The sequence below is a fragment of the Salvelinus alpinus genome, chromosome 26 (assembly GCF_045679555.1).
Source record: "Salvelinus alpinus chromosome 26, SLU_Salpinus.1, whole genome shotgun sequence".
Lineage (NCBI taxonomy): Eukaryota > Metazoa > Chordata > Actinopteri > Salmoniformes > Salmonidae > Salvelinus > Salvelinus alpinus.
Window position 1 is genome coordinate 9361352 of NC_092111.1, and position 21047 is coordinate 9382398.

Genomic DNA, 21047 nt, shown 5'->3' on the forward strand with positions numbered 1-21047 from the left:
AGGTAAATTAGTTTCGCCAGCTATCTAAACCTTGTAGTAATCGGGGAAGAATTACCGACCGGGCACGAAGAGCACCTCCAGGGGCCCCCCTCTAGCCTTTTGGGGGCCCCTCTTGATTTTGTTATTCAACCAGATATTGTATGAACATGGCATAAGTCAAGGCAAAATGTGTATAATTGCAGGAAATTAGTTTTAAAATTGCAAATGTTTCTCTTCACCACATAGCAAATTGTGCAGTGTTCCAGGAAAGTAGCTTTAAACTACAATATTTTCTCTACTCATAGCAAAATGTGTTGAATAGCTGAAAATGGACTTTAACATTGAATTTGATCATAAACCATTGAATCATACTCCCCCTCCTCCCAATAACAAGAAACACAATCCTTTATTATCATTTTTTTCAGACACCCAAAAAATGGATGTTGAGGTGGTGTTGAACAATTCAAGCACCCAATCGATATGACTCGAGTCTGATAATCTGTGCAATATGACTGAAATGCAGGCGCCCTGAAATGCGGCCAAAACCATCAGGGTCATTCCTACAATGTAGTGCTTTTTCTGTTCCCGGGAAATATCACTTCTTATTTAGTGTAAAATGTTGATTCCAAAAAGCTTTAAATTTAAAGGTCAAGTGTCTTACCTTAAAAATCTTGAAAGGGAATTTTATGCATTTTGCACACTTTTTTTCAGTGGATGTAGGTGTTTTTTGCCATGAACTCGAGTGTTATCCATCAACGTCCATGAGAAATAGAACCCATCAAATATTTAAACGCTTTCTTTATTATTTTATAGTCCTAGTTAATTTCTCTCTTTTCAAAAAGGTTTTTTCACGATTATTGTATTTATTATTTTATTTAAGGTTTTCTGTGTGTCCCTGATGTCACTTCCCACCCTGTTATTTTGTTGTAATGGTCCTTTAAAACAGCCCCTTCCTACAATGCCACCACAGAGCTTGCCAGCTTGTAGTCCTTTAAAGCGGAAATTAGTTACCTCTAGTTCGTTCAGACATTCCTATGGGGAAAATTAAAATGGGGAAAGAATAGGGTTTTGGGTTAAATGCCGATAATAAGGTCGGAGGTTAACACAGGCTTAGGAGATCTTATATACGTTTTGTTTATTATTACATAAATGTTTCAAACCTCAAAGTCTAGTTAGCTGACGAAGATTATCTCAGAACAAGAACGGGTCAGATCTCCAGAGCCTGTGTTTACCACAGACCTTATTTTCAGCGTTTATCCAAAAACCCTACAAAAGACGCCATTCATTTCCCCATAGGCTTTATCCAACGAACCATGGAGGAGTTAGTGCCTACAAAAAGACACCAATATTTACTATTTCTCTCTATTCAGGAAGTGTCATACTTCCTTTGGTGGGAAAACAATGGTGCAAAGCTAAATAAATAAACATTTATCTATTTTTCCATGTTGTTATTCTGTATGTCTCACTCAAATTCCTCAAAATGTTAAAACGTTTTGACAGGGAAGTTAAAATCCGGTTCAAGTGTTCACCATTATGCTACCTCAATCTTGCTCACTCACAGAGCTATGGCTAATTTAGGCTTCAAATTTCCAGTTATGTTGACCCTGTTAGGATTATGCACCTAACCGGTTGGAAAATGCACCTAAACATTTAAGTGCCTGAGCTTGGCCAATATGTTTTTCATAAAGTCAAACATGTCCTTTTTCTGATAGATTTTTTGTTGTTGTATTCTAAAGATACTTTCCCCCCAAAAGTTAGGTCCAAAAAGCACCGCAGACTAGGAATGACCCAACTAACAACTAAAATAACCAGACACTGTGCCCATGCCTTTAAAAAACAATTTAATAACAGTCACATACATAACACGTCCTTGAAGTTTTTTACAAAATCCATCATTGTAACACAAAACTAACATAGGCTAGTACTCCGTGGTTTATATTGTTGTCACTTTGTAAACTAATACTTTTTCTTAGCTTCATATTATTACTTGATGGGACGCACATCTTAAAATGTGGCTTAAAGAATCAGGTCCAGTTCTGTCAGTCAGGAAACCACTTATTATAATGATGTGCTATGTAGGGGACTTGTGTGCCTATAGGAACACCTCTTGGTTTGTTGGTGTACCCTCAAATGCCCTTTACGGTTGAAAGCCATGCCACATACTTGACATTTGAACGGCTTCTCTCCAGTATGGATGAGCATATGTCGTTTTCTATCTTTGCTGACATAAAAGCGTTTATCGCACACGGTGCACGGATACGGCCGCTCCCCTGTGTGTGTCCGCCGATGTATCTGCAGATGACACTTCTGCTTAAAACTTCTTCCACATTCTGGACACTTGAACGGCCGTTCTCCAGTGTGTGTCCGGGTGTGCAACCTCAATTCAACTGTAGATTTGAAACCCTTCCCGCAGAGATCACAGAGGAACGGTCTCTCGCCAGTGTGGATTAACATATGCCTTCTTAACCATACCAACCGAAAAAACTTCTTCCCACAGTCTGGGCAGATGAAAGCGGCATCTTTGTGATTTAACATGTGCTGTTTCAATAGCTCTTTTCGCTTGAAACTTTTCCCACAATGGGAGCAGGTGTGGAGTTCTCCCTCAATATGAATCTTAGAGTGTTCTTCCAGGGTTTTTGCATCCCGGAAACCTTTTCCACACTCAGCACAGAGGTACGGTTTCTCCCCTGTGTGAATTCTCTCATGAACAGTCAGCTTATCGAGTGATAAGAATGATCGCTGGCACATAGAGCATTGGTAAGGAGTGGACTCATTTCTCTGATGTAAGCGCAGCTCAGTTAACGAAACAAAAGTCGTCTGACAAGAAGGGCAGGGGAACGGTCCCGTAAATTGATGAGTACGACTGTAGTGGCTCTTCAGGTCCATGCACCGAGAAAAGATCTCTTCACAAAAGGAGCACTTGAAGACGTCAGGGCACTTGTTGGGGGTCGAGTTCAGTCCGACAACATTTTCATTTGACCCCAACTCCTTCCTTTGTTTGACGGCTTCACTTGTAGGACAACCTCTTTTGTTAATCTGGTCTTTCTTCAAATCACTGAGGAACCCAAAACCCTTCATACACAGAGGACACTTATAAAGGCTTTTGCCTTTGTGAAATACAATAAGGCGATTTTTCAACACATACTGAAATTCAAAAGTCTCATGGCATAGATGGCATGTTTTTGGATCAGTACTTGCATTACTGGACTCTCCAGAGATCCTGTCCTTTCCATGCCGGTGTTCATTGACCTCCTGTTTCATCATCTCCTCACAATCATTCTGCCAATGTTTTTGTAAGTCGTCCGGATGTTCAAAGCCTTCCCCACACTGGGTGCACTGGTGAGGGCTCTGCTCAGTGTGAGTTCTCATGTGTGTCGTCAAATCTTTTGCTTCAACAAAACTCTTCCTACAAAAGGAGCATATTTTGGCACGTTTGCTTCTTTTAGAAGACTGCCCTGTGGTATGGGAAACAGGACGAGGATCACCACCTGGTGTTGAGAGGAGGATACAGAGGGTAGTCACTCACCCCTAACTTGAGACTTTGAATTCATTTTCTACACACGTAAAACACCCATAAATTAATATATTGTTTTAAGTGATACATCAAATGTTTTACTCACCTGTCATCAGAAGGGTTTCATCAAGTTGCGTCAACATCACTACGGGCTGAAGGTCCAAATCTGACTTGTCTTCAACCATCTGTTCGCAACGGTGGGATATTCTTCCGATTTTCACCCTGCTGTCACTTTGAGGGCTGTGAACAGCCTCATCCCCTTTCCTCGCTTCTGTTTTCATTCCGGTGAGCGTCTTGTGTGTCTCTTTTCTGGAAGCCATTTCCTCGTGTAGATTCTCTAACTTGACATCCACAGAAGGCCCGTCACCCTGATCTGAGAACATGACTTCTGGATCTGAAACCTTGACGGTTTCCTTCGACTCGGGCAACTGGATATCAGTTGCATCAGGTGTGGCGGCGAGAAATGTGTGCAGTTCAGAAAAGAACGGACAGCTGACTCGGCCACTACTGCTTGGGTTCCTCAGTGTTTGTCTGTAGCTGAACTTCATGTCCTTTATCTTTGTTTGACACTGCTTCCAAGTCCTTTTGACGCCAAGGTCCTTTATCTGCTTTGAAATGTCGCTGTACACATGTTTTTTTCTGTAACTTCGTTCCATCTCCTGAAGAATCTGTTTATTTGACCATACAGAGATCAGCGCTTCCGTTTCCTTTGGGGTCCAGGTCTGTCCGACATTGTCGGCTGTTGTCAATGACGTCGAGGACACGTCTTCTCCATCTACAATCTCTACCTGTAAAACATTATAAGCCAACTGATGTTGCAGTCTCTCCTCATAGTTCTTCTCTCCCCATTCTTCGTTCCTTCTATCCGTCATTTCCACTGCCTTGTTAACCGTGTCCAAACTCATCCCCAGCTCCTTCTCTGCATTATCTTGCTCTATCAAAGTGTCCCTTTCTTTTCTGGGTGCACATGTGGCTCTCTCTGAGGGTGGAAACTTGTGAGACAGTGAAGAGAGGATGCGATCATCGGCACAAGATGAATGAGCTGAAATAGTGGAAAAGAGAGAACAATAAAATGTCTTATTGTGAATGCTACATGTTTTTTGTTTTTACCTTTAAATTCATTATATACACCCATTGATTCTTGAAGAATATAACTTATAAATGCTTCATGAGCTTAGTTCAACTGTCGTACCCCATCAGAACCCCAAATATAAGATTGTTTGTAAACAACGTAATTGTAAAAACACTGTATAGCCTCAAAACATGGTTAAAACTATTTTGGTATCACAGATGGTCAGTCCTTGCATCCATAGCTCTGTTTAGGAATATGAATGATTTAATCTTTCCAGCCCCATGCCTCAGCTCTTTACCAAATCGATATCTTGAAAATAATATATTAAGTGTAAATTAATGCAGAGCCACACTGCTTACGCCCAGGTTTCCTTTCAAACACCAGGAACATCTCACGCTCTGCAAACGTTAAACGTCCAGTGTAACAGGCTTGTTCGTCTCTGAGCAGGTGGTTACAAACATGATTTAAAATGTTACAAAACATTTATTTTCTACTGTTATGAAAACAGAGCTGGGAAAAAAAGTCTACCATTAGCGAACAAATGGCCATGGCATCTGTGGTGCTGGAGGAGAGTCTTCAAAGGCTGAGGTTGAGTCACAGACTGTGCACACTCCTTCAGCATAGAGGGGGCAGGTCTCAGCCAGGATGCAGTCTGAGAACGGGAGGTGGTTTTAAAATGTGCAACAAATTCAATTGACCAAATAACAACAAGAACATATGGTACACTCAGCAATATGACAACATCAATTCAAATCGGCCAAAGTTGACACCGCTGGCTCTTCCCAAATTGCTCATACCTGTTGAAATGTTGGTGTTGGGAGCAGTTTCTCCAGCCTGGAGAGGAACTCCCACATCAGAGTCTGCAGTGCCGTGTCATACATGGGGCCAAATTCCTCTGGAAAAACATCCTAGAAGACACATTAAAGTGCATCTGAGTGGTGTACAACAGATGAAATGCATTCTTAATTGAGTGAGGCATCCTATTGACATCATTAGTAGCTATACATTGTTGGATTCTAGCTTGAAATATACTTCTTCATGTCTCCATACTAGAACTTATTGATTGAACTGTTTCTAAGGAGGGAGGCAAAGGGAAATCGTTAAGTCTCTGATAAGGCAGGCCAGCTGCAGAACTAGGGAGGGGCGACGATTGCGTCTCGAGGTCAAGTCAACTGATGAAGTGAGAAGAAACCTCGGGGGGGGGCAGAGGGGCCCACCACAACTCTCCTACTACAGTCCTCTCACATACATACACTTCCACACCCACGAAGGTTCTAGCGTCAGGCAGTGAGAGCACCCAGTTAAGTTCCTGCCTAGCAACGGAGATGCATTGGCTGTCTAGACGTGCAAAGAGTTGAAGATTATAAATACATGTGCTCGTGTAATCATACCTTGTCTTTGCAGCTGTATAACCCAGTGGGTGAATAAACTTGGTTTGAGCTTTTTCCTAGTTGTCCGTTTGAGTTTTTAACTCCGTTTGTTTCAGAACCTAACAACGTCAACTCAATATTAGCTAACGCATACAAGTTGAGATCCGGCAGTACTGCGTAGTGATGAGGATTTCAATGGAATATCATTTTCTGTATTTAGGAATTTTATTAGGATCCTCATTAGCTGTTGAAACGTGACATAATACAGAACATTAATAGACAAGAACAGGTCAAGGACAAAACTACATACATCTAAAAACAGCACATGTAGCCTACATATCAATATATACACACAAACTATCTAGGTCAAATAGGGGAGAGGCGTTGAGCCGCGAGGTGTTGCTTTATCTGTTTTTTTAACCAGGTTTGCTTTTCATTTAAGCAATGAGATGGAAGGGAGTTCCACGCAATAACGGCTTTCCTGAATTTGTTCTAGATTTGGGGAGTGTGAAAAGACACCTGGTGGCATGTCTGGTGGGGTAACTGTGTGCGTGTCAGTGCTGTTGAATATGTTAACGTGAATTTTCAACACAAGTGATTCAGTCAGTCTCTCCTCAACTCTTAGCCAAGAGAGACTGGCATGAATAGTATTTATATCAGCCCTCTGACGTACCCAAGACGTACCGTTCTGTTCTGGGACAGCTGCAGCTTAACTAGGTCTTTCTTTGCAGCAGTTGACCACACGACTGGACAATAATCACGTTAAGACAAAACTAGAGCCTGCAGGACTTGCTTTTTGGAGTGTGGTGTCAAAAAAGCAGAGCATCTCTTTATTATGGACAGACCTCTCCCCATCTTTACAGCCGTTGAATCTATATGTTTTGACCATGACAGTTTACTATCTAAGGTAACGCCAAGTAATTTAGTCGCCTCAACTTGTTCAACAGCCACACCATTCAGAATGAGGACAAGATTGTGCATACACACACTGCTGTTCAGTTCACCTCCTTGGTTTAAATGTCAGTTTAACAGAAATACTGTTCTCACACCAACCTGGAAGAAGTGGTCCCTCTCAAGTGGGTCATCTAGAAGAGTTTGGACAAGTTCCAAGAAGTTTGACTCTGATGCCTCCACCTCTGTATCTATCTACAGCAAGTATACATAACACAGTTAGTAAATTCACCTGGCCGGCAGAGTTACAAGTCTTGATCCCAGAGTGGCACTCACCTCCTTTTCTCTATGAGTGATGATGCAGGTCCTCATCCTGCTCAGGTGTGGCTGGATGGTCTCCGGGTCGGCTGAATGATCAGAGCGACACAACTCCAGAACCAGCTGTCAACAACAAACAGGTAACACTGAAACATTTTGGACGCAAACCAATCTGGCAGTGAGTACGATATAGGAATGTTACAGTCGGTGGTATATACTAAAGTACAGCCGAAGCCTGTATTAAGAGAAGCCACGTCACTCCGTCGTCATATTGGCTACGCCCACAAGGCGCTTATTTTCATTGAGAAGACCACAGCTGTTTGGCTAGCATGGGCACCTAGCGTGCGAGCTAAATCAAAACGAATTAAGACGTCAATACAATACAGCATAGAAAGCTTCTGTTTAGTGTCTTGCAACAATTCATGTTGTTATTTGATAAAATGATTTATCCGACTAGTCCTTCTCCTGCGCCTAGCCATCCAGACCTTGACAACAGACGGTATGATCAGAGTGTGCAGCTAACATGATTCCATTTGAATTATTTGTGTACTTGTTTGACATTTTATTGCATTGTTAGGAGCAAGTAACATACTGTATGCAATTCGCTGTACCCACTATAACATCTTCTAAACTGTGGACGCGACCAATAAACTGATGTCATTTTCTCTATTTTTACCTTTATGGGGAGTCCCATTGAAACCAAGGTCTCTTTCACAAGGGAACCCTACATGCAGACAATGTCACCCAACTTTCTACCTCAACCACACCCCTCTTAATTTCTCACCTGTGCTCGCAGCCCCATGATGAGTTGGACTTTCTCTCTGTAACTCATCAGATCGGGGGTTATCTCCAACACAGTGGTCACAAACTCCTCCACCAACCCGTAGTCCATTGTGTCTCTGCGCTGAACAACTTGCCATAGAGCTGCGGACACCAGCCGCAGTGGAGGAACCAGAAGACGCAGAGACGACAGAGGAAGAGGACGACCTGGTAGGAAGGAAACACTTTGTTGACGTTCCAGGTCACACTTTTTGAAATTGCAGCGTACAGATGAGCAAATCTCACATATCCTGGTGATGTTTTGTTGCTGGCTAGCTAAATGTGGGTGGCAGTAGCCTAGAGATGTACCTTCTACTGGACAGGTTATATAGCCTAACTACTTCTCCACTTTCATAGTGAAACAGACTTGAGCCTACATGAATATAGGTAACTGAGATTTTTGGGGTTTAAATAGAGCCTGCATTCCACTTACATGTAAGTACATGCCTTTATTTGATACTTCTCAATATAACAATTGACCACATACTGTACCTATACTGCAGTCAATTTAACATAATGAAGCTTTGGTTTTCAGATGAACCTTAGTTAAATTGAAAATATCTTGCTTGTGGTGCCTTTCAACTTTCTAAATCCAAGCTGTGGCCACCCTTCCAGCGGGATCAAGATTAACGGCATCAAAACAATCCTAATCACAGCCTTTGGGTTTTGAAAAATGCAAAAACAACATTTATTCCTGAATAAAAGGTCAGATTGGATTACCAAACAAACATGAATCCCTATTCCGAGAATCAGCATCACATTTTTCTGTGTTGAAATACCCAATTCTAACATTTAATATCCAATTCGATTTCTAAAACTAGTTTTGAAAAACTGGGCCCTGCTGTTGTGTTCTTGAGCAAGGCACTTCGCCCGCCCCCCCACAGCTGCTCACAATCCCTCCCTGTGCCAAGGCCCAGTGCAGTCAAAAACTTGATTTTCCTATGTTTTATATACCGAACAAAAATATGAAACGCAACATGTAAAGTGTTGGTCTCATGTTTCATGAGCTGAAAGTAAAGATCCCTCACAAAAAGCTTACTTGTCGTCACTTTTGTGCACAAATTTGTTTACATCCCTGTTAGTGAGCATTCCTCCATTGCCAAGATAATCCATCCACCCGATAGGTTTGGCATATCAAGAAGATGATTAAACAGCATGAACATTACACAGGTGCACCTTGTGCTGGGGGCAATAAGGCCACTCTAAAATGTGCAGTTGTGTCACACAACGCCACAGATGTTTTGAGGGATTGTGCAATTGGCATGCTGACTGCAGGAATGTCCACCAGAGCTGTTGCCAGATAATTGAATGTTAATTTCTCTACCATATGCCACCTCCAACTTCATTTTAGAGAATTTGGCAGTACTTCCAACCGGCCTCACAACCGCAGACGATGTGTAACCACGGACAGCTAATGAAACTGAGGAGTATTGCTGTCTGTAATGAAGCACATTTGTGGGGGAAAACACAGTAAATCTCATGAAATTGTTGCATGTTGCATTTATATTTTTGTTCAGTATATATCAGTATACCAAACATTAAGAACACCTTCCTAATATTGGTGGACCATTCTTGATACACACGGGAAACTGTTGAGTGTGAAAAACCCAGCAGCGTTGCAGTTCTTGACACAAACCGAAGCGCCTGGCACCTACTACCATACCCCGTTCAAAGGCACTTCAATCTTTTGTCTTGCCCACATACACAATCCATGTCTCCATTGTCACAAGGCTTAAACCCCCAAAAAAGTGAATTAAACAAGTGACATCATTTAGGGATCATAGCTTTCACCTGGTCAGTCTGTCATGGAAAGAGCAAGTGTTCTTAATGTTTTGTATTCTCAGTGTATATTTCCACACTATGAGGTTGGAATAATACTGTGACAATTATGATAATGCCCTTTAGTGTAAAAGCTGTTTGAAAATAACACCTGAAATTTCAGCCTGTTTTGGTGGGATGGAATTTAAGGTCACCTTGATATACTCATTTCCTGACAGTGGCTCACCGCTCTTCGTACTCGGCGACTTCAACCTCCTGACGTCTGCCTTCAATTAACTTATTTCAATGCTCTCTTTCCCATCCTTGCCTCTTTTGACCTCACCCTTTCCCAGTCCCTTCCCACTCACAAGGCAGGCAATACTGCTTGGGTTCCTAATCAGAATCAATACTAATCCTAATCAATACTGCTTGCCTACTAATCTCACTGCAAACCCCCCCCCAGATACCCAGATGGTAATGCACTGTCACAATCTTTGCTCTCTCTCTCCCACTACTCTCTCCTCTTCTATCCTATCATGTCTACCTTCTGGTAAATCCTTCTCCCTCCTGTATCCTGATTCTACCTCTTCCACCCTACTCCCCTCCCTTTCCTATGACTGCACTCAGTGGAGACTGGTGGGAGGAGCTATAGGGGGATGGGCTCATTGTATTGGCTAGAATTTAAAAAATGGAACGGTATCAAACATATGGAAACCATGTGCTTGACTCTGTTCCTTTTATTCCATTCCAGCCAATACAATGAGCCCCTCCTCCTACAGCTCCTCCCACCAGCCTCCACTGCTTGCACTGTCCCCTTTCCTCCCAGCCGGCTTGGCCCTCCCCTCCTGCTCTGTGGCTGAGTGACTCATTGCGAGCTTACAGAACAGGGCGGTTTGCAGCTGAGCGAAAATGGAGGAAAACTCACTTTTTTTAATTTTTTTTATTATTATTATTATTATTATTTTATTTTTTTAATTGTATCCCCTTTTCTCCCCAATTTTCGTGGTATCCAATCGCTAGTAATTACTATCTTGTCTCATCGCTACAACTCCCGTACGGGCTCGGGAGAGACGAAGGTCGAAAGCCATGCGTCCTCCGAAGCACAACCCAACCAAGCCGCACTGCTTCTTAACACAGTGCGCCTCCAACCCGGAAGCCAGCCACACCAATGTGTCGGAGGAAACACCGTGCACCTGGCCCCCTTGGTTAGCGCGCACTGCGCCCGGCCCGCCACAGGAGTCGCTGGAGCGCGATGAGACAAGGATATCCCTACCGGCCAAACCCTCCCTAACCCGGACGACGCTAGCCCAATTGTGCGTCGCCCCACGGACCTCCCGGTCGCGGCCGGTTGCGACAGAGCCTGGGCGCGAACCCAGAGACTCTGGTGGCGCAGCTAGCACTGTGATGCAGTGCCCTAGACCACTGCGCCACCCGGGAGGCCGGAAAACTCAACTTACGGAGGACCGGTCATCCTTTCACTCCCTCCTCTCTAGCTTCTCTTCCTCTGTATCCATTTCCAAAGCCACTTTCTATCACAAAATTTCAAGCTTCTGCCTCTAACCCTTGGATACTATTTTCCATCTTCTCATCTTTCCTTAACCCCCCCCCCCCTTCTGCGGACGACATGGTCAACCCCTTTGAAAAAGTTGACACGACATCCGCTCCTCACGAAACCAACACTCGACTCCTCTGACTTAAACTACAGACAGGTATCCCTTCTTTCTTTTCTTTCCAAAACACTTGAGCATACTTTCTCTGACCAACTCTCTCGCTATCTCTCAGAACAATCTTCTTGACCCGAACCAGTCAAACGTCAAGACGAGTCACTCAACCGGAGACTCTGTGTCACGGAGGCTCTCAGCACTGCCAAAGCTGACTCTCTCTCCTGTTCTCATCCTCTTAGATTTATCCGCTGACTTTGACACTGTGGACCACCAGGGCTGGGCGTCTCAGGCTCTTTGATTGCATCCTACATGGCAGGCCGCTCCTATCAGGTGACCAGGGCTTGGTTCTAGGCCCTCTCCTCTTCTCTCTATACACCAAGTCACTTGGCTCAGTCATATTTTCACACGGTCTCTCCTTTCATTGCTATGCGGATGACACTACGTTTTTTTCTTTCCCCCCCCTTCTAACACCCAGGTGGCAACAGGCATCTCTGCGTGCCTGGAAGATATCTCAGCTTGGATGTGGGACACCCACCTCAATCTCAACAAGATGGAGCTGCTCTTCCTCCTGGGGAAGGCCTGCCCTCTTCAAGAACTCTCCATCATGGTTGACAACTCCACAGTGTCCCCCACCCAGAGAGCAAAGAACCTGGACAACACCCTGTTGTTCACCGCAAACATCAAAGCAGTAACTCGCTACTGCAGGTTCATGCTCTACAACATGGGTCGTGGATGACTCTACTACCCAACACAAGAAACGGCGCAGGTCCCAATCCAGGCACCTTGATATTTAGATTTAAAAAAACGGCTGTATTGGACCTTTAACGTGTGTGTCTGGGGTGTTGGGAAAGGCTGAGGACGAATTTCCATTCTAACCTAGTGACAAGGGTGGGTATAATTTGTGGAACGTTCCAAAAACTTCGTAAATACAAAGTTGTAACGTTTTGGCAGAATAAGATACCGGGAAGTGAGTGGGCTATTGAATTACGTTTTTCACTCGCCACGTTTATTCCTAAACATTTCTGTCCTCACTCTGGACAAACATTAAGAATAAGCTACGTGGTGAGTTGATGCCTAAGCGGCAACTAGTTAGCTAGGTGAATTGATCAAGCTACTTTGTATGTGTTGTTTGTTGGCAACCTGGGAATTTAGAAGTTTTTGGAACAGATTCCTGTTGGAACGTTTTACAAATTATACCCACCCAAATACTGGCCTAAATTGTGACATCGCTCACACACTATAATGCAGACACTTAACGTTACCCGGTGACAACAAAACTCTTGAAAATATTGATGAAATATAAAATAATATTACTAAAAAAAAATGTAATTTATATCCATACATAGTTCAAGAAAACAATTAGCGATGATGGTGTGTCCCTGAAAACTACACATTTAACCTTTGCTTACCATCTTCCTCTTCGCCAGTCTCTTTGGACTCAGTCATATCAGGCATGGCGGCGAGAAATTCGTCCAGTTCAGAAAATAATGGAAAGCTTGTTCGGTCACTACTGCTTGGGTCTCTGCGTGTTTGTCTGTATTTCAACTTCAAGGCCTTCATCTTATTTTGGCACTGCTTCCACGTCCGTTTGACACCAAGGTCATTTAGCCGCTCCGAAATTTCCCTGTAAACATGTTTGTTTCTACACGTTTGCTCCATTTTCAGAATATTCTGTTTGTCTGACCATACGGAGATCAGCGCCTTTGTCTCCTCCGGCGACCATGGCCATTCGACATCGTCTGGTCTAGTTTTGTTGATAGTAGCCTACAGAATCTAGTAAGTTAGCACATGGTTAATATCAGTGGTAGTAGCTAAATTCAATACCTTTGGTCGCCCAAACAAAGTGGTGGGCTACTTCCAAACATGACGTCATCTACAAGAAGCAATGGTCGAGTTCCAGGTGGTCCTCTTTGAAGTCGTCCTGCGTATCTGAATATTGCTATATCGAAAGATGTTAGGAAATAGAACGAAAGGAATACAAACTGACTTGCCGAAGGACAGCATCTGTTGACCATTTCTCTGTAAAACAGCCAAGTAGATAGTATCAATCCAATCATAGTAAATGTATTCTATAGAACAGGTGATGTCTGACATAATTCCACATTACCGAGAAGCATTTCTGCTCCACATTTTATGTATATTATGTACTTTGAAAAATACTCTGGAGTGCCTTCTGAAAACCTTGACACAGAGGTGTGTCACCGGTGCCGAGCTCCCTGACATCCAGGACCTCTATGTCAGAGGGAGGACCGAAAAATTGCAGAAGAATCCACCCAAGCCATACACTGTTCACTCTGCTACCTTCCGGCACATAGCCACAGGAAGTAGGGGTGCTGCAGTAGTGCACTGGGCCTTAACTAGTCCTGTATTATCGGACCGATATAGCCATATGTAGTGCAGGCAGAAAAAAAGTTGCAGCGCCCCCAAACTTCTTCCTGCGGCTATGGTCCCAGAGCGTCGGCTCTTGGACCAACAGGCTCCAAGACAACTTTTAACCCCAAGCCATAAGACTGCTAAATAGCCATACTGCTATATAGTCAATTAATGGTACACAAACTATTTGCACTGACTATCTTGTACTGATCCTATGCACACTTACTAGACTAGACTTGATATTCACACACACACACACACTACATTGACACTCCCACACACAAACACACCCATACAACACAAACACACATTACACTGATCATTTGCTGCTGTTTTTTTATTTCTCGTATTATTATCTATCCTGATGCGTAGTCACTTTACCCTGACTTCATGTACATATCTACCTCAAATACCTCGTACCTCTCTGCACATGGATCTGGTACTGGTACTCCCTGTATATAGCTCCATTCTTGTGTTTAATTTGAGCCTAATGGGAGGGACATGTAATCTGTTGTATAGCTATTATTGGCAGGTGGGCAAACTCTCTTTGTTATTGGTCTGTTAACTTATACGTCCAAACCCGCTGCCTTGCAAAACAAGACCTTTCAGGCGGTCTTTTTAAACAGCTCTTACACTAAAGGGCATTATACTTTTCACAAGTTCAGTATTATTCCAACCTCATACTGTAGAAACATATAGAGTATATATAAACCACAGGAAAATCACGTTTTGGACTGCACTGCCCCTTTAAGAGGATCAACTGACCTTATGGTCACTGAGCTGAGATTCTTTATCTCATTATCTCATCATTCTTTATCTCTTTATCTTTATTTATATGTGTGCCTCTGCTTGAGAATGAGCTAAACTCTGAAAATCTAAATGTGGTCAAGAAGTGTCAAAACCGTACATGTATCATTTCTCAATTATATACACATTCGGATATTCTGGATTGTATCATATGGTTTTCGGATTGTGCATCTATTGATTTGGAAAAGTGGAAAATAGGCAGAAATTGCCACACCTGAAATGGTCAATACTGATACAAAACTGGTTAATATCGATACAGTATTGTATTTTGTTGCGGTAGTGACACTTTTGATATTAACAAACTGCTGTATTGTTGTATATTGTGCATTCGGAAAGTATTCAGACCCCATTTACTTTTTCCACATTTTGTAACGTTAGTCTTATTGTAAAATTGATACAATTATTTATTTATCCTCATCAATCTACACACAATACCCCATAAAGATAAAGCGAAAACAGGTTTAGAAATTGTTGCAAATGTACAAAAGAAAAATGTAAAACAGAAATACCTTATTTACATAAGTATTCAGACCTTTTGCTATGAGACTTGAAATTGAGCTCAGGTGCATCCTGTTTCCATTGATCATCCTTGAGGTGTTTCTACAACTTGATTGGAGTCCACCTGTAGTAAATTAAATTGATTGGACATGATTTGGAAAGGCACAGACCTGTCCATATATGGTACCACAGTTGAGAGTGCATGTCAGAGCAAAAACCGAGCCATGCGGTCAAAGGAATTGTCTGTAGAGCTCCGAGACAGGATTGTGTGAGGCACAGATCTGGGGAAGGGTACCAAAACATTTCTGCAGCATTGAAGGTCCCCAAGAACACAGTGGCCTCCATCATTCTTAAATGGAAGAAGTTTGGAACCACCAAGACTCTTCCTAGAGCTGGTCGCCCGGCCAAACTGAGCAATCGGGGGAGAAGGGCCTCGGTCATGGAGGTGACCAAGGACCCGATGGTCACTCTTGACAGAGTTGCAGAGTTCCTCTGTGGAGATGGGAGAACCTTCCAGAAGGACAACCATCTTTGCAGCACTCCACCAATCAGGCCTTTATGGTAGTGGCCAGCCGGAAGCCACTCCTCAGTAAAAGGCACGACTGCCCGCTTGGAGTTTGCCAAAATTCACCTAAAAGACTCTCAGACCATGAGAAACAAGATTCTCTGGTCTGATGAAACCAAGGCTGAACTCTTTGGCCTGAATGCCAAGCGTCACGTCTGGAGGAAACATCATGCTGTGGGGATGTTTTTCAGCGGCAGGGCCTGTGGTTCTATGTTTTATGGGAAAGATTAACCGAGAAAACTACAGAGAGATACAGTTGAAGTCGGAAGTTTACATACACTTAGGTTGGAGTCATTAAAACTCGTTTTTCAACCACTCCACAAATTTCTTGTCAACAAACTATAGTTTTGGCAAGTCGGTTAGGACATCTACTTTGTGCATGACAAGTCATTTTTCCAACAATTGTTCACAGACATATTATTTCACTTATAATTCACTGTATCACAATTCCAGTGGGTCAGAAGTTTCCATACACTAAATTGACTGTGCCTTTAAACAGCTTGGAAAATTCCAGAAAATTATGTCATGGCTTTAGAAGCTTCTGATAAGCTAATTGACATAATTTGATTCAATTTGAGCTGTACCTGTGGATGTATTTCAAGGCCTACCTTCAAACTCAGTGCCTCTTTGCTTGACATCATGGGAAAATTAAAAGAAACCAGCCAAGAAAATAAATTGTAGTCTTCTGGTTCATCCTTGGGAGCAATTTCCAAATGCCTGAAGGTACCACGTTCATCTGTACAAACAATAGTACGCAAGTATAAACACCATGGGACCACGCAGCTGTCATACCGCTCAGAAAGGAGAAGCGTTCCGTCTCCTAGAGATGAACATACTTTGGTGCGAAAAGTGTAAATCAATCCTAGAACACCAGCAAAGGACCTTGTGAAGATGCTGGAGGAAACAGGTACAAAAGTATCTTATATCCACAGTAAAACGAGTCCTATATCGACACAACCTGAAAGGCCGCTCAGCAAGGAAGAAGCCACTGCTCCAAAACCGCCATTAAAAAAGCCAGACTACGGTTTGCAACTGCACATGGGGACAAAGATTGTACTTTTTGGAGAAATGTCATCAGAACATTGTCATCCCGTCATCAGAACATTGTCATCAAGTTGGGTCAGCAGCACTATGCGCTTAAGGTCTAAATCACATGTCGTCAACCACCTGTTGGTAACAGTATTTTTTTCTTCCAATATTCATACTGTGACGTTGAGGACTGTGAAACACCTCATGGCCCTTTCTTTCTTCTGTTTGCTCTCTGGTGAGTGTCTTGAGTTTCCCCTTTCTAGAAACCATTTCCTAATTTAGATGCTCCGACTCGACATCCACAGAAGGCCCTTCCTCCTGATCTGAAGACATGACTCCATCTGAAACCTTGAGAGTTTCCTTGGAACCAGGCATATTAGGAATGCCACTACTGCTAGGGGTCCTCAGTGTTTGTCTGTCGCTCTTCTTCATGTCCTCTATTGTAACTTGACACTTCTTCCAAGTCCTTTTAAAACCAAGGTCCTTCAGCTGCTTTGAAATGTTGCTGTACACATGTTTTTTTTTCTATAACTGTGCTCCAACTCCTGAAGAATCGGTTTGCTTGAACATATGCTTCCAAGTCCTTTTGAAGCTATTGCCGTTTCACCACTCCAAACTGTTGCTATACACGTGTTTGTTTCTATAACTTTGCTCAAACTTCTGAAGAATCTGTTTGTTTGACCATATGGAGATGAACACCTTTATCTCCTCCGGAGACCAGGTCCGTCCGACATTGTCAGCTGTTATCGATGATGTTGAGGACACGTCTTCTCCATCTACAATCTCTACCTTTAAAACATTATAAGCCAACTGATGTTGCAGTCTCTACTCATAGTTCTTCTCTCCCCATTCTTCGTTCCTTCTATCCGTCATTTCCACTGCCTTGTTAACCGTGTTCAAACTCATCCCCAGCTCCTTCACTGCATTATCTTGCTCTATCAAAGTGTCCCTTTCTTTTCTGGGTGCGCATGTGGCTTTAGACTGGCTATGTGAGTGTGCTTCATCAATGTCCATTTCCACTCTCTCTGAGAGCGAGTGAGACAGAGAAGAGAGGAAGCACTCATTGACACAAGATGAATGACCTGACCTGAAATGAAAAAGAAAACATACGCAATCAAATATTTTTCTTTTAATTATTTTGAATTTTTACCCCCTTTTTCTGACCAATTGTCTCATCGCTGCAAATCCCCAAAAGACTCGGGAGGCAAAGGTCGAGTCATGCGTCCTTCGAAACATTACCTGCCAAACCGCGCCTCTTAACACCCGCCCGCTTAACTCGGAAGCCAGCCACACCAATGTGTCGGAGGACACACTGTTCACCTGATGACCGAGGTCAGCCTGCAGGCACCCGGCCCGCCACAGGGAGTTGCTATAGCGCGATAAGCGAAGTAAAGCACCCCCAGCCGTACCGTCACCTAACCTGGACAAAGCTGTGCCAATTGTGGGCAGCCCTATGTGACTCCCGATCACGGCCGGTTCTGATACAGCCTGGGATCGAACCCGGGTCTGTAGTGATGCCTCTAGCACTGCGAGGCAGTGCCTTAGATCGCTGCACCACTCGGGAGGCCCAATATTTGTCTTTTCTAAACTAAAACCAAAACATAATTGCCTAATTTCTCTGAAAAGGAATGCAACTACACTCTCCATGCTGTCAAATGTCCATTGGGGTAATTGTTTGACTGCTAACATTAACAGAGGCATGTCTTACACATCAAAATCAAAAAACCTCCATCAGTCGTCTGCGGCCGGTATAACAAGTGTCATTGATTAGTGGGAGCTTTTCAACTGTGGCTGACAGTTGCGTTCCCTCTTCCTAGAGGTGTTCGTAACAAGCATAGAGGGGGCAGGTCTGAGCCATGATGCAGTCTAAGAACGGGAGGTGGTTTTAAATGTGCAACAAATTCAATTGCCCAAGTAACAAGAATTTATGGTACACTCAGCAATATGACATAATACACAGTGGGGCAACTTCCTGTTAGTACTACCAGACATCAGAAATTCAAGACTGCCACAATTGTCTCTTCCCAAATTGCACCTACCTGTTGCAATGTTGGTGTTGGAAGCAGCTTCTACAGTCTGGAGAGGAACTCCCACATCAGAGATGTGTCATACATGGGGTCGAATTCCTCTGAAAAACATCCTAGAAGACAGGACATCAAATTACAACTGGTGTTTTGGTCAGAAGCAATCGTCCCGCCGTCGTTTTGGCGCGTTTCCTCTCTAATGCATACAAGTTGAGGTTCAGCAGTACTGAGTAAGCCAGTAACAAGGATTTCAATGGAATAGGATGTGGAATAGATTGTGCATGCACTGCTGTTCAGTTCACCTCCTTGATTTAAATGTCAGTTTAGCAGAAATATTGTTCTCACACCAACCTGGAAGAAGTGGTCCCTCTCAAGTGGGTCATCTAGAAGAGTTTGGACAAGTTCCAAGAAGTTTGATTCTGATGCCTCCACCTCTGTATCTATCTACAGCAAGTATGTATAACACAGTTACTAAATTAACCTAGCCAGCAGAGTTAGTGGTAAGAGAAAAGTTTGTGAACCCTTTAGGATTTTCTGTATTTCTGCATAAATGGGATCAGATTTTAATCTAATTCCTAATAATTGATCAAGTGAACCCAATTAACAAGTCAAACTCTGAGCAGTTGTTTTGAAAATAGAAAGTTACATTATTTGAAAGCTACAGGCATTGTTTTTTGGGAAATCAAATCTTACTACTGTTATAAGAAACCTCCATGCTGAGAAATACGTTCAGCCATTTTGGGACAGTGACTCACAACGCAAACCAGATGCAGCTGGTTTCAAGTGGCCAAGAGATGTCATGTGATCTCCTATTGCTATCTAGTGGATGAACTGGGAATTGGACAGAGGATATATTTACATCAATGGATAGATGGAGACTTCAGCTTTCTCCTCATATATATATATCTATATACTTCCTGTAAGATGAAGGTATGGCATGTTGCACAAGCCCTGCACTTTTAAAGTGGCTGTGTTCCAATGGGAATTTGTGCATGTTTAAAGCACCACTATTAGGTAAAATATCTGACATTCTAATTTATTTTGGAACAGTAATTGGTGACATATTTGATCTCAAACCTAGACTTTAAAATCTCTTATTCCCCAACATGGGGACAATTGGGGGGGACCCCTCACCCCTTGAAAAATAAAACCCCAAGTAAATGTATTTTGTTTGTTGGTCTGCTGCATCTTGGGCTCTGTAGTAATCACATTGTTTCTGACACCTTTATATGAATCCCAGTGTTTACTTTTTTAACAGTACTAAGCATGTGTTTAAGAGTTAGTTTTGAAACCAAAATCTACTTAATGAGCGTTCATAAATTCACTCTGGAGTGCCAGAGTGCACTCTGGGCCTTTGTAAGCCTTCATAATTTCATAGCGTTTAGAGCGCACGCTGGACGCTCTGGCCAAGGAGCAGGGTTGATCTGAGCGTTCTGACCTCATGGCAGTCCAGCACCCAAGCTAACGTTGGTCAGCTACTTCCAGACGTGGAAAAAACACCTCACTCTGACCATTTTACTCACCCTAGCAGAGCTGGTTAGGCTGTTTACAAATTATCCAGAGCATTGGTGACTAACTGTGTTGCTACAAACAATTAATTCCCCCCCCCCCGATGTTTACCGGCCATATTCAACGGGTGTTGAGCGTTTGTAAATTCATCAGTTATTCTGCGCTCTGGCACACTCAGACGAGTGCTCTGGCTATCGGAGTACATAGCCAGAGTTTACGAACGCGCCCTGAGTGTGCCAGAGCACAGAATAACTGCTGAATTTACGAACACCCAGATGCCACTCTGGCACTCCAGAACGAATTTACGAACGCACCCATTCTCGTCCCAGGTCGTTTTCTTCGCAGTTGTGTGTATTGATTTTTATAACGTATAAAGAACAATGTCTGTGCAACACAAGACATTTTGAATAGACCGTGTGCCTCCACCAGGTTCACAGGAATTTGATCTTATCTCATGTCATTGAGACTTCACACAAAGCGATTTACAACAGTGAATGCATACAATTGAATGACTGTCCAGTGGGAATTGAACACACAACACTGGCGTTGTTGCCACCAAGCTCCTAACAGCCACACAGTACCACTAAGGTGCGGGCAGTGCATAGTCCTTTCACTCCATTTCCTTTATCATATAAAGGGCCCTGTACAGCCTATGCCAGGGTTCCCCAACTGGCGGCCTGCAGGTGATTTTACCCCCCCCCCAGTTTTTTTTGTTGCAAAAACAAAACATTCATCAGTCTGTTACTTCAATGTCAAAATGAATTGTCTTGATTGGAACAAAAAGGGGTTAAAAAATCATTCAGTCACTCATGACTCCCTCTTAGACAATTTAACTAGATATACAGAAGAGGGAAGAA

At 43.0% G+C, this 21047-nt stretch overlaps 1 protein-coding gene across 4 annotated transcripts; it reads right to left on the reverse strand.

The window, feature by feature from the left end:
• Positions 1 to 1803: 1803 nt before the first annotated feature.
• On the reverse strand, positions 1804 to 21036 carry LOC139554643 (zinc finger protein 470-like). 4 transcript variants are annotated; one of them, XM_071367627.1, is made up of 9 exons: positions 19033 to 21036; positions 18697 to 18797; positions 7929 to 8131; positions 7163 to 7267; positions 6989 to 7081; positions 5363 to 5473; positions 5094 to 5217; positions 3600 to 4535; positions 1804 to 3467 (listed from the first exon to the last, which is right to left on the reverse strand). In XM_071367627.1, the coding sequence occupies exons 3-9, from the start codon at positions 8034 to 8036 to the stop codon at positions 2038 to 2040; spliced, it is 2907 nt and encodes a 968-aa protein (XP_071223728.1). In that variant the 5' UTR covers positions 8037 to 8131; positions 18697 to 18797; positions 19033 to 21036; the 3' UTR covers positions 1804 to 2037. The 4 variants fall into 4 exon arrangements, with proteins under 4 accessions (XP_071223728.1, XP_071223726.1, XP_071223727.1 ...); XM_071367625.1 differs by lacking the exons at positions 18697 to 18797; positions 19033 to 21036 and adding an exon at positions 12795 to 13430 and having other exon boundaries at positions 1804 to 3434; XM_071367626.1 differs by lacking the exons at positions 18697 to 18797; positions 19033 to 21036 and adding an exon at positions 13210 to 13428.
• Between the last annotated feature and the right edge of the window lie 11 nt (positions 21037 to 21047).